This window comes from Tenrec ecaudatus, chromosome 17 (genome assembly GCF_050624435.1).
Source record: "Tenrec ecaudatus isolate mTenEca1 chromosome 17, mTenEca1.hap1, whole genome shotgun sequence".
In the NCBI taxonomy this organism is placed as follows: Eukaryota; Metazoa; Chordata; class Mammalia; order Afrosoricida; family Tenrecidae; genus Tenrec; species Tenrec ecaudatus.
The window spans coordinates 10,123,043-10,136,907 of record NC_134546.1 but is presented as its reverse complement, the minus strand read 5'-3'; the positions used below and the strand labels follow the sequence as shown (position 1 = coordinate 10,136,907).

Sequence of the window (13,865 nt, the reverse complement as noted above, 5' to 3'; positions counted from 1 at the left end):
TTGTTGGCCACTGGAGACCCCCTCACAGAGGGGTCTAGGGGAGGAGATGAGTCAGTCAGGGTGTGATGTAGCACCGATGAAGAATACAGCTTTCCCCTAGATCCTGGATGCTTCCTCCTCGCCAACTACCATGATCCAAATTCTACCTTGCAAGTCCGGATAGAGCAGAGGTTGTACACTGGTGTATATAGGAGCTGGAGGCACAGGGAATCCAGGGTGGATGATACCTTCAGAACCAGGGGGTGAGGGGCCATACTGGGAAAGTAGAGGGTGAGTGGTTTGGAAAGGGGGAACTGATTACAAGGATCTACATGTGACCTCCTCCCTGGGGGACGGACAACAGAGAAGGGGGTGAAGGGAGACGCCGAATAGGGCAAGATATGACAAAATAATAATCTATAAATTATCAAGGGTTCATGAGGGAGTGGGGAGCGGGTAAAAAGGGGGGGGGGAGAGGACCTGATGCAAAGGGCTTAAGTGGAGAACAAAAGCTTTGAAAATGATTAGGGCAAAGAAAGTACTGATGTGCTTTATACAATTGATGTATGTATATGTATGGATTGTGATAAGAGTTGTATGAGCCCCTAATAAAATGTTTTTTTAAAAAAGTTACAATCTGGGAAACCCACAGGGCAGTTCCACCCAGTCCTATAAGGTAGCTATGAGGGGCAGTTCTACCCAGTCTATAGGGTCGCTACAAGGAGCAGTTCTACCCAGTCTACAGGATTGCTATGAGGGACAGTTCTACCCAGTCCTATAGGGTTGCTATGAGTCAGAACAGTTTCCATGGCCGTGAGTTGAGTTTTGAGTATGTGGATGGAAGGAATCAGCCACCAAATTACTAAAACCAAACTGCCCACAAGTCAGCACTATTACCCAGAGCTCAAAAAGAGTAGTTTGTAGAAGAAAGTGTAACCTGTATTAAAAAGGACCCCAATCTTTAACAGGCGTCCAGCTTTAGAGATCTCAAGCAATCCAAAGGGTGCTACGTGAGCCATGTTTCCTGACTCACTAATCCCTGATCCCTCCAAGGACTTCTTCCACAAATTTATACTAATATTTCCAGAATTTCCTCCAATGGTGCAAAATCTGGATATCATTATCAATAAATTATGGAAACCAAGAATAGTCTACTCTTAATTATTCATTTCCACAGATAATCCAGAGTTATTTTGACTTTCAAATATTTGTTTATTTTGTCCATGATGGATCTATCTGACTTTCTGGGAATTCCCAATACCTGCACTTCCACAAAAACTATAGGGGCACTAGATTATGTTCCAAAACATTTGCCTTTCAGCTAGGCAGGAGCTCCCCCTGTGTGTCGTTGGGTCCACCAGGATGTTAGGGAAACAACAGGGATGCTAGAAAATTGTACTAGAAAACAAGATGAGTTATGGTCTCCGAAACCCACAGAGGGCCGTTTTACCCTACCCTTTAGGGTTCGCTATAAGTGGGACTGGGCTCAATGGCAGTGAGTTTGGGAGTCAAGACGAGTTCAGCTGATAAACTGCAATGAAACTTACTAATTCAGGAGACCTGCAATTATAGACCTCTCTCCCACCTTAAGCATGCACAGGGGGTGAGGAAAGAAAAGAAAGCCTGTTGCCTATTATACTAACTAAAGTCACTCCCACTGACATTAAGACAGTTTACCATTACCTACAAGGTCGACATACTTCTGACCTGACCAAATACAGTGAGTCAGGAATGGACCAAATGTCATCAGAAGTTCCTCCCATCCCTGCCCAACCCCCCTCCCAACCCTCACAACAATCATGACTATTCCTGCCCTTAGTCATCAGACATTTGTAAAAACACTAAATATCTGTGGTATGTCATCCTGATTCATCTCTGTTCCTAGGGGAAGGGCCCATTCCTCCTTCAGCAAATATTTTCACTTTAAGATGAATGCTTGGCTGAGTGAGATGCTGTGTGTACGTGAGACAGAGTTAAGCTGCTGACTCCCCAATTCTTCTGAGGGAAGAGGAGCAAGCGGGACTTCTGGTGGTAACACAGATGACACCCTTCTGCCACGGGTAGCCAACACAGCACCACAGCCAGAAGCAGCAGCCAGAAGAAGCATTATGAATGCTGCCAGCTCCTTCCCCATCAGAATAGCATCAATCTAACAAGGTAGGTAGGAAGGAATCCTGGTGGCATAGTGGGTTAAGCATTGGGCTGGCAACCACAAGGTCAGTATTTTGAAATCACTAGCCACTTCGTGGGTGAAAGATGAGTTTTTCTATTCCTGTAAAGATTTACAGTCTCAGGTACCCAGAGGGGCAGTTCTATGGGGTTGCTATGAGTTGGAACTAACTCAATGCGTGTGAGCTTTTTGGAACAAGGTAGGTTAGCTAACCTTCCTCAAAATTGTCACCAGTATTAACGAGGCCCCAGAACAACTCCCACCTGCCTCAGTCAATCACACCTGGCAGCAATACTGCTGTCCTGGTCTGTGAACCTCCCCACCCCAACCCCCATGCATATAAAATGATGTTTCTCAGGCTCCTTCTCCGTCAGTTATTCTCTCTTGGCACCTACATATAGGGAATTTCGCCCTCTTTGGGGCTGGAGTCAAAACAATAACAAATACAATTTAGTGGAAACTGGAAAACTATAGTATGTGACCTTTTAACTGGAATATTTTTATTATTTAGCCAACTAATGTTCCTCCCATTACCAATTACATATTAAGTATCAGGTTGTTTTAATTCAGGTTATTACTACAATTCATCCCTGAAAATTAGATAATATACACACAGAAAATTATCTCTGTGGATACACTACTAGAAAATAGTTACCGTTCTAAAACAACGCTTTTTTAAAGTTATACTTTTATGAATAGAGACTGGTGGAAGTCTGGGACTTGGTCCCGTCACACCTGGAAGAGGAACTCATCCTGTGGTTCAATTCCCAGCCAAACAATAGACAACCAGGCAGATAGTAATAGCAGGGCAGTAAGTACTCCTATAGATGTTCTCAACTTGGGAGACGAACTACCATTTCAGAGGGGTCGCCCGATTCCTAACGGTAGCACAATTACAGTTATGAAGCAGCAACGAAAATTTTATGGTTGTGGGGTCACCACAACATGAAGAATTGTATTATATGGCCGCGGCATTAGGAAGGCTGAGAACCACTGTAAGCCTTAGATAACCAGCCATTCCATCAAAGGGCAGCGTTCAGAAGGCAGGAGGAGAAGGGAAAGAAGGAGCCAGAAAATAAATTAATAAATAAAGGAACCAGAAAACACCCGGGGGTGGGGAGATGAGTGCTGGGACTCCGTGGGGGCTGCAATCAATGTCAGGAAGCAAACTGTAAGAATGGCTGAGTGGAAAAAGAATTTATTTCAAATCAGAGTAAAAGAGCTTTTTTAAATTAAGTTATCCTTTTAAAGTTCTCTTGAGAAAGATTAAAATGGCACTTCCGAAAGTGTTGTCAGTTAATAGCTATTTCCCTGATGTTTCTGGTCAAGCTTCCCCACCCTACCCCAATCCCTTTAGTAATTATTCAAGTGAAAATCATCCATTTTACTCAAAGAACGGCAAAGTAAGCAAGAACAAGGGCAAGGTGCCCACGGAGATTAGAAAGCACACTGGAAAACTCCTAGGAAAGTTTGCTTATTAGCCCAACTCTTCATTTTGATTTCGTCTAGCTTCACGTTCTTCGCTGCGCATCGGAATTAAACAAAATTCTTTTTTTTCTCTAGCAACATAATGAACCCCAAGCCACATCTTTCAGAACTTGAGGGGAAGATTTTGCTACGGCCTTGCTGTCTCTTGTCCCACCTCACATCTCTGCCAGAATCCCCCTGCCTTAAAAGCATCCTAGTCATCCAACAAGTTTAGCAACAAGCTAAATCTAGTCTGGGGATTTGAGAAGAACCAGGCCAAGGCCAGACCTTGACAACCAGGCCCCACAATGCAGCTCATCTCCCAGGCTGCTGAGACCCTCCAGCTATAATTAGCCCAGCTAATCTTCCCTGGCAGGCTGCCATCTACCAAACAGGAATCACCAAAACTGTCACAAAGAATCCCAACCGACGAGAAAAGCTGACGGATCTCAAATATTTTTGAAATGATAGCTGGTTTCCTTTGAAATAAATGAAAGTATCTCACTTGTAAGAACAAGAATTTTTAAAATTATTTAAGACATATCCTGGTAAAGATGGTTCAAGAAATCAAAACTCAAAGTTCCTCTAAGATTACAGCAGCAGCACACAACATGGCCTTCGCTGGCTAGACAACCAATATACATTGCTATGTTTATAAGCTTCACATTTCGGAAGACTACCCCACAGCTCTTTGAATTTTCTAAAAGCAAAAGCTTGAATGGTGCCCACAGTGGATGATGACCCTAGTACCTCCAGCTGGAAAAGAATGGTGAGCATATTTAGAATGACTGGGAGCCTTGCAATAGGCCATGAGGGGTGGAAAGCTACCGCTTGGAGAAGTAATTTCCTAGGCAGACAGATTGTGACCCAGCAGTGGAATACACTAGTCAAGGAATACACCAGCCACAGATCCAATGAAGATCTAGTGATGGGTCTTCTAGGAGAAAAGAACCATAGGGCACGAAGAACACAGACTTGGGATAATGCCCAAACGAAATGAGCCTTCTTTAGCTAAGGAATACATATTGTGAACCCTTTTGCCTGTGCAGCTCAGTGTTTTTATTACTTGATCACATCTCCCTAATGTTGCTAGTTGCCTTCACAGTGAATTCCTACATAAGGCAACCTCACGTGTGCTAAGACCTGTTGTGACCTTTCAAGGTCCCTCCGGGGGAAGTTGAAACTGTCAACCTTTTGGCCAGTAACCAACCAAACTTGCTGCCATCAAGTTGATGCCAACTCACAGCAAGCCCCCTGTGGGTTTCCAAGACTGTCACGGTTATGGGAGTAGAAAGCCCTGTCTTTCTCCTGTGGAGCTGCTAGTGGTTCCATGCCACCCAGCTTACGTCTAACTTCTTGAGGATGCAGATGTCCAGATACTCTAGATTTGGGGGAAGAAAGTCAAGCGGAGCGCAGCTACTACTCTGAGTTACATTGCTGTATTACTCAGATCATAAGGGATACATCAATAACCCTAACACAATGCACAATGTGCCAAAAACACCCATAGCACTGTTCTAGCTCCTCTCCTCCATACCACTCTCCCTGCACTCAAATACACACACATACACAGGGGAACATAATTATATATATACGTATATATTCCCCCATGCTCAGGCCTCAGCATTAAACTGGAAGCAGAAAAAAATATGAATTGCTCTACCTGCCTTCTTTCAGCTTATTTCTCTTGATGAAATGTAGCCACACTACTTCTGGTGGCACTGCCATTTGAAAGACCACCACTATTTTTAAAAGAGTAACATTTACTGGGTACCTCGCATGTGGCTGCATAATTCATCTCAGCTTCTCAATAACCCTGTGCCATAGATAATAATTTTTAATACAGGAGGAAACTGAGGTTCTGGAAAGTTTTATCTGATCACCTGCTAGTAACATGATTCAAGTCTAAGTCCTTACTCTTTCGTCTTTCCCAACATTTATATAATCTAAGAGGTAGTTTATAAAAAAACTACAACCAAAAATGTAAGCCAGCCAAAGTGTTGTGCTGTCCTTTTCATATGTCATTAATTACAAACTCTTTGAACTTACCCACCACTGGTAAGCCAGTGCGTGTTCCCTACAGTAGTCTTTGCCCATAAGTGCCTGAAAGTCCAGTCGAAGAAACCTTATATGGTATGGATGAGGGTAAAGGTCTGAGGCACATTCATGTATGCATTTCAGTGTTGAGTAGCTGTGGACTTTGGATAAGGCACTTGACTTTCCTCAACTGTAAAGTCATAATAAAAATCCACCTCTTAAAAAAACTTTATTTTTAATCTACCTCTTTGGACTAGTATGGAGTTTAAGTGAGGTAAGATATGACAAAAGAGGCCTAATCTGTCCCTATGAGTTGCCATAAACTAAGAGTCAAGGAATGGGCTATATGGGCAAATAATTTGACCTGCTTTTAAAACAACACACCAAAAATTAAAAACACAAAAGCTGAACCCACACACGTGAAAACGGACCTGTAGAGACAGCTGAGTCATGAACCAATTACGTTTGTCACGTCTAACAGCAGCAGAGTTCATTAACTGTACACAGGAGTAAAGGACATATCTTAGTGTAAAATGTCAACAATAAAAAACTGAAATACAATCAAGTTAATTGGTGGAGAAGTTAGTGACACCTTTTGTGTAAAGCTGCCAGTGTAAAAAGAAATCACTATTTTAAGTGAGAGCAGGTAGCAAATGCAAAGAGGTCTTCTCTTGGATTGGCTCCTGGAACAGGGATCTGAATCAAGTGTGTAGTTTAAATAAGATGATAATTTCTTTGTTTTTACAAATGTGCCAAGGTTATATAAAAGGTTAATATCAGGAGAAACATCTTTGGGACTTTTACATAGATCTAAACTTATTCCAAAAGAAAAATGTGGGGGTTATTTTGGTTTGGGCTTAAGTGCTTGACAATGGAAAGGAATGACAAACATAGCCAGCCTCTTCTAAGCCAAGATTTAGAATCAAGAGAGGGTGGGGGGAGGAGGTGAGTAGTTAGCCATTAACAGCAAAACCAATGAAATCAGTCCGTGTGAACCAATGCTTTATTCCAAGAGTAACTAAATGGAACACCTGGAGTTTATTAATATTCCTAACGTTTAAGAAGTGACACCTCCACCTTTCCGTGAATTCCCTCAGAATACTGACTTTATGAGAACTGGATTTTGTTGTTACAAACCCAACACGTTTCTTACAACTACCTGAGGCTCTCTGTTCTTGAGCTATTTACTCACTCTGAACACAAGAAGCATCTTTCACCACAGAGAAGCTGTAATGTGAATTTGAAAGTCTAATGACAAGTGCCATTTCAGATCTTCCTGCTAAAAGTAGGGAAAGGTAGTGCCATCTGGTTCTACAGTAAAACAGGCAAACTGTTTTACTTTAGCCTAACATGTGAGATTTCCACAAGGAGTTAACCAAGCCTTGTGAGATTTACCCAGGCATTTTCATGTCCACAGAGTCAAATAGCCACACTGGCCTGTATTGGCATACTAACTTTTTGTTTTGTTTTTAGATAATTCTACATTTCTGGAAAGCCCTATGAATTGGTTGTGAACTTTACTAGCTGTGTGTTCAGCAAGATGGCTGAAGCTTTCACAGGCTGGGGTCTGCAAAGAACGGCTGGACCTGCACAGCAGATGTAAGGCAAATCAGATGCTACACATTCCTGACAGAAGTTGAAGGGAGCACCAATTTCAATGTGCGCACACACACACACACACACACACACACACACACACACACACACACACACACCATCCCAACCCCACCCCAATGCTACTTAGTGGAGGGACCTTTCCTACCCTTTTTTTTAATATACGCGTGTGGAATTTCGGGGCAAATTTCGAAGAAACTTTAATAACCTTCCCGCATTTCAGAGTCGGAAAAGGAGGTAGAAAAAAACACTCCACACGGCAATGCAGCAAAGTCATTTCTCCTGCTGAAATGACCTCCAGCTTCTATGGGCTGGTCCCGGTTTCGCAACAAATGAATCTGAGACTCCTACCACGTACACACAAACAGCGCAGAAACTGGAAACAGCGAATGCTTCCCCAACGGTCCAGACGAAACCCACCTGCCTTCCCCGCCCTCCCCTCTCCACTTCCGTCCCACGCGCCCAGGTACCCAGACACTCACCAGGAAAAGCGAGCAGGGAGCCTGTTTTATCATCATCTACAATCACTATCCCGGGAGCCAGATGCTTGCTAATAGCTGAATTTCGGGAAGCAGGGCTAAACCCAGCGGAGGGGCATAAATCAGATGTAATATATCTGAGCCGCCAGCCCAGCAGTTCACCTCAGCTCAGATACCAATTTTAACGAAAAACGTTTCGCAAATAGTCTAACGAACAAGTTCCCCATCACCAACCTCTCGCCTGCCAGTACCCAAATTCGACTGAAGCAACCGCGGCGTAAAAAGTATGTCTTACCTTGCACAAATCTCGACATTTTTGGATTTTAATAATATTGTCTTAGCTTTAAGAAAAAAGAAAAAAAGTATTTCCGACCCCCTAAATTTTCAATAGAAGTCACGCTATAGTGTAGTCTCTCTTCTTCCTTTACCAACCGTCGTGTTCTTTTTCCTCCGGTAGTAAACCACTCAAGGTATTCAAAAGCGATTGAAACTGGGTCCAAAAAATATATATGTACACCCAAGTGTGTTAGTCCGGGCAGACTAGAGAACACCCAGGAGAAGCGCTCCTCCACACTTCCAAAAGACGGGAATTTGGTGCGCCGCGACGGCGAGGAACTCCAGACTGGACTGCTAGTTAGCGAGCTGGAGACTCCCGGAAAAGATAAAACCACCCGAACTTAAATTTCATCAATGAAAGAGGCGGACCTACGGCGGCTATTCACCGCTCCCCCCGCCCTCGGGGGCAGGACTGCAGCCCGCACGGCCGCCCCCAGGCCCCCTCCCCGCAGCCGCCGTCCAGCCCCCTGGCTCCCGGGAATACCCGGGAGGTGCACGAGGCCCCAGTCCCGGCAGCGGGCGGGGGCAGGGCCGCCGTTTCCTCCGCATTTGCAAGCAGCGCGTCTATTCCCAGGGACGAGGCGCCGAGGAAGGGCGCGCGCAGCCGAGCCCTCGGCCCGGCTTCCCGCTTCCCGCCTGCCTGAGGCCGGCCGGGCCGCGACTCCCCATCCCGCAGCAGGGCAGCCAGCTCCGCCGCCCCTCCCCCGCGGCCGGCACGGGAGCCGCGGCTGGGTGCCGACCCCGCGTCCCTCCTGCCGAACCCCAAATTCGACCCTCGGGACCGGATAGCGGGCCGGAGAAGGGGAGCTCTAGACCCCTCCTCAGAGATGGAAAATACAACCACCCAAGGGGTCGTTGGAGCCCGTCCCATCACCTCCCCAAACCGCCAGCGCCACCCACCTCCTTCCTCTGCCTTTAACAGCTGGGAAATTGGGGTCGTTTACGGCGCCCCGGGAAGAAGGCTCGCCGGCTGGGAAAATTTGTTACCTCTGAGACACTTTTCTCTCTTCCCCTCGCCTCTTAACATGTGCACACTTTGAGCCCCCTCGCCAGCGGTCGCAGTCCAGCTGCGGACCCCCTCAGACCACCTGGCTGGCGTCTCCCGGCACTCAGAGCCCCCACTTTCTGGTAAACACGTCCCCTCCCCCTCCATGCGGAGCAGCGCCCCTGACTGCGGAAATGTGCCTGCCGCGAAGATTGACAGCCGCCGCCGCCAAACAGGAGCCGAGGCGGCCGCGGGATGAGCCAATCAGACGCGCCGAGGTGGCAGGGGCGGGACATCGGCGGCGTGCGGGAACCCGGCGCGCTGGGGCGCAGAAGCTGACGTGGGGGATGCCGCGCGTGGGAGCCGCTAGTGCGGCGGCGCGCGGGAGCCTCGTCTCTCCAGTGAAACTCCCAGTCTTTTACAAACACTTCAGCAAGGGAGCGGACCTCAGGTCGAATGGTTATGTTTGCAATTCCTAAAAGTCTTCTCCTTTTCCCTCAATTGACGAAACCCAGGAGGGTGGAGCCAGGGCTGCCACCTCGAGAGCTATCCCACAGCAGACACGGAGAGGTGCCAGGTGCTCTTCGTGGACACCAACACAGTGGATACGAATACAGAAAGCACTCAGTGGCCCCCACCTCTGGTCTAGGTGAGTGAGGCTGAGTTAAAGAGTCAGGGGTTCTTTCTTTATTCATGGACCTTCTAGCGGTTTCAAGTCGGCTGAGAGCACTGGTGCCTATTTCTCTTGCGTGCATTATTAAGGTGCATACCTATGAAGTCGGTAACACGGATAGGTGTACAGAATCAACTTGAGCAGAACCTTGTGGGAGATCTAGAGGAAGAGGATGAAGGGCTGGCAAGAACCGTGCAGATGGAATGAGATACAGTAAACTAAAAAAAACAAGCTAGTTTTTCTCTGGTTACTGTATGCTACCAACCCCCACCCCCACCCCAGTCCTTTCCCTTCCTCCGTAGAAACATGAGGAAATTCACTTTTGTTTACTCACTTTCATATCATACATAACAGCTTTGCCAATCTTTTTCCCTTTCTTCGGACAAAAACTTCTTCAGACCAGAAACATGACCAGTTTGATGTCACCAAACTCTTCACTTACAGGGTGGTATCCGCTTAGCTCTGAGGACTATCAGTAAAATAAGAAATTTACTGTAGGCTCAGAGGCAAATAATTGTTTTAAATACCATAATATTTACTAATTAAACAAGAAAACAAAGCAGCGATGCCTTGATTTAGTCTTCAATGTAAAAATTCCCAATTTTCTCAATGACATAATTTGTATAGAGTTCAGGTAAAGCGGGATCCAAATAACTAGTACCATCAGTCGATGTGTCCTGTAAGGATCCTTTAATTCATAAGTACCATTCTTTTTTTGCAATGTTTCTGTTACAGAAATTGATTGCATCTTCCACCCATTGGATTTTACTGTTTAGCATATTTCTCTATTATATGTATTTTCTGTGAATTGTTATTTCAATCTAGGAGCTTGGTCACACTCAGTCTTTTTTCAGATTCAGTCTGATATCTCTCTTTTTATGATGTCAACATGTACATTTTAGGTCACAAAATTATAATAATCCCATTCTATTCTGGCTTTTTAGAAGCAAGGATGGCAAAACCTCACTTCACATACTTTGGACACACCTTCAGGAAAGGCCAGTGCTGAGGAAAGTAGAGGATGAAGGGGAAAAAGAAGGAAGGCCTTCAACCAGATTGGTGGACGTAGCGGCTCCAGTGATGGGTTTGTGTAACAATTGTGAGGCTGGCACAGGAATGGTCTGCATTTCATTCACTTGTGCATGGGGTCACTGTGAGTCAGAATTGACTCAACACCACCCAACCTCAGTAACAATTCTGTGTTCATATATGGACTCAGAATATTGCTATAAGGAGAAATCCCCTTCATCTACTAGTTTCCCAATGCACAGCGCATGTGAGAATAACAGGATAAAGCTTGATTCTTCTATTTGTCAGTTTTCAGAATCATAAATTTGTTCCCTGGTATCCTCCAATGGTGGCCAATTAGTTTGGGTCATTTTTCTAAATATCATAAACATTTTAGCATACTTTAATCTATTTCAGTTATTGTCACTATTGATAATATGTTTAAAACCTTTATTGTGACTTGGGTGAAAGTTTACAGAACAGGCCATTTTTGCATTCAGCAATTCATACGTAAAATTTCATCTCATTTATTGCAGTTCCCTCAGTGGAACATCACTTAGCCCACTTTTTTACCCTGGGCTTTTTCCAGTCCTCCTTTCTCAACCCTTTTGAACTTCATCCTGGGGTAAATGCTGCCCTTTTTATCTCAGATGATTAGCTAGTCTAAGGTGTGTGTACTTCTTTAGTGTTCGTGTTTCCCTTATAGATCGATTATGTGGCTGAAAATGGGTCACGGGTGAATCCAGTTCCAGACCTGAAGGGTAACCAAGAACAGGGGATCTACCAGTCTCTATCAGGCCAGTAAGCCAGGGACAATTTTAGGATGTTGACTTTTGTTCCACGTTTTTCTCGACTCTTCTTATTTGATTCCTTTCAAAGCAGTGGGTAGTGGTAGCTGGGCTCTCTTTAGAGTCAAGGGGACTGATGTTCATTCACATGATACGTTAGTCCATTGCACTATTTGTTACTGTGTGTTTTCAAGTTCCGTCTTCTTTCCTCTGGGTGGAGAAAGACCCATAATGGCACCTTACCTAGCTGCTCATCAGCTTTTTAAGACACCCCCCTCCCATTGCTACTCACCAAAGTAAGAGGTAGCACATCTTACCTTGTGAAATATGATGTGCCAGGTAGCCGTGATGACCCCAAGACTATAGCCCTGAGCCCCTACGGCCAGCAACTCATCCCCTCAACGTTTTGTCTAAGAAGTTTTTATGAATGTGTTCCCTCTAAGGTCCTTCACACTCATGAGTATATTTAGAGCAAAGGTAAATATTTCCTCTTGAGGAAAGGAATGTTTAAGTTTTTCCACCTTGATTGTGCTGTTGGACCAAACAATAAGAATAATGGCAGCAAATGCTGTGCCAAGATGATTTGACACTTTTTGCCCACTACTTGCCATAGGATAGGTGTTACACAATACAACATGGGTTAGAAGTTGCTAAAGTATGAAATAGAGCAGCAGTGTGTGTGGTCTTTTTTTTTTTTTCTTGTCTACCTTACCCATCTCCACAACAAGAAAACAGTAAAGTTTGGGGGAAACATGTCACAGACAGGAAAATGTCTGTCATGTCCAGAGTGTGTAGCCAAGAGACCAACCAGCAATTGCATGCTGGACTTTTGCCCACACTTGATATTTGCTTCCATCGTACCCGTCTAAATCCTAGGCCACCCACATGAACAGGAAAAAGGGGGGCACTGTTACTCAATCAGCAGTTGCCAACCACTGACTAAATCTAACAATGGAGCATTTCATGTGAGTCAAAAGGTGATCAGGCAAGGTTAACTGGAAAAGATATCACATAATATCTGTAATTGCTAATAAATGAGTCGACTTAAAAATGAATGAGATTTACAAATTCTTGAGGAAGAGAAAGACTTCATTATTTTCCTGTTGCCAACACCCTGTTGTTGGTGAATCAGGAAGTTTGCTGAAACACGTTGTGAATTTAAATGACAAAATATCCTTCCATTTGCTCATAGGATGATTTTCAAACTTTTATGTGAAGGTTGTATGAAGGTGCTTCGAAACGTTGGTGGGAAAATAGAATGAAAAAGTAATAGGATCCGTAATGTTTATATCCAAACAGTAGCAGTATTTTCAAATGACTGTGATGCTTTAAAAAAGTCATTTTTTTAAAAAAATAGGGTAATCTCACATTACAGATAGCTATCTCAGTGTTGCTAAATCCATCTTTTAAGTGACTTTCAAGGTCATGGGACTCACCTGAATGCGCTCAACCACAGCATGCATTTTCTTGTGCACCTTTATCACAAAACCCTTTATAAGCTCGCCTTTGAAGGTTGCATAGGAGACAAGTCTTTAATATGCACACTCTGCTTCTTTACTTGCACATGTTACCCAGGGGAGAGTGCTGAAGACAAATGGTGATGCTGATGAAATGGTTGCACTTTAATCATGTGCCCCAAACTGCATCTCCAGATGCCTCTTGATTGTCGAGGCAGAGGAGTGAGTAGATCCAGGAATAACCTTTTTAATAGCTATAGATCGGTACGCAATCATATTTTAGAAATTTTATTTTTAAAATAACAATTGCTTACTAATCTAATAAGATAGAGCAAATACTATTCTGCTTTATTTAGTGATGTATGTGTGGATGATGATGTTACTTATTCTTCTTGACTTTGAAATCCTCGTAGAGAAGAGCTGTGAAATAGAACAGCATTTAGTTTAATCCTGTTTTTTTCTTCCTCTTTCAACCATGAAAGATTCCCTGTTGTGCATCCCATCAAATGTCTTTTGATGGTTTCCCAAGCATCTCTGCCTCTGGTCTAGCTTATTAAATTTCCTGCCAGAGCCACCACTGGGAAGAAAAGGATAAAGAACTTCTGTTGCTTAACTTAGTCTAGGGGAATTTATTTTTAGCATTCATACCACCACCCGAGCCAAATATTAAAAACAAAACTCACATTTGCAGGACTATTCCTTGTATACAGTTTAAATAATTGGTCAGTTGCCCATTGCTATTGAATCCAACTCATAAGGACTCTACGGGACAAAGTAGAAATGCTCTGTCTTAGGGAGGGTTCTCTAGAAAAGAAAATCCAGTGACGCTTATACATATATCTATCTAGACAGATATTTATATCAAGAAAATG

General features: G+C 44.1%; 1 protein-coding gene and 1 long non-coding RNA gene across 5 annotated transcripts in view; one reads left to right on the top strand and one right to left on the bottom strand.

The window, feature by feature from the left end:
* The window catches only part of UGP2 (UDP-glucose pyrophosphorylase 2), a 53,108-nt gene extending 43,888 nt beyond the window's left edge, over positions 1-9,220 (bottom strand). The window contains exon 1 of one of the 3 annotated variants that reach the window (XM_075535709.1): positions 9,070-9,220. In XM_075535709.1, the coding sequence (XP_075391824.1) occupies positions 9,070-9,109 (40 nt within the window). In that variant the 5' untranslated portion in view covers positions 9,110-9,220. Of the gene's footprint in view, positions 1-8,041; positions 8,422-8,982 lie in introns of those variants that run through there. The other 2 variants (XM_075535711.1, XM_075535710.1) reach the window with 2 other exon arrangements.
* LOC142430693 (uncharacterized) overlaps positions 8,992-13,865 on the top strand; it is a 56,172-nt gene continuing 51,298 nt past the window's right edge. For both annotated transcript variants that reach the window (XR_012780648.1, XR_012780647.1), the window contains exon 1: positions 8,992-9,716. This is a non-coding gene — a long non-coding RNA (uncharacterized LOC142430693). The remainder of the gene's footprint in view (positions 9,717-13,865) is intronic.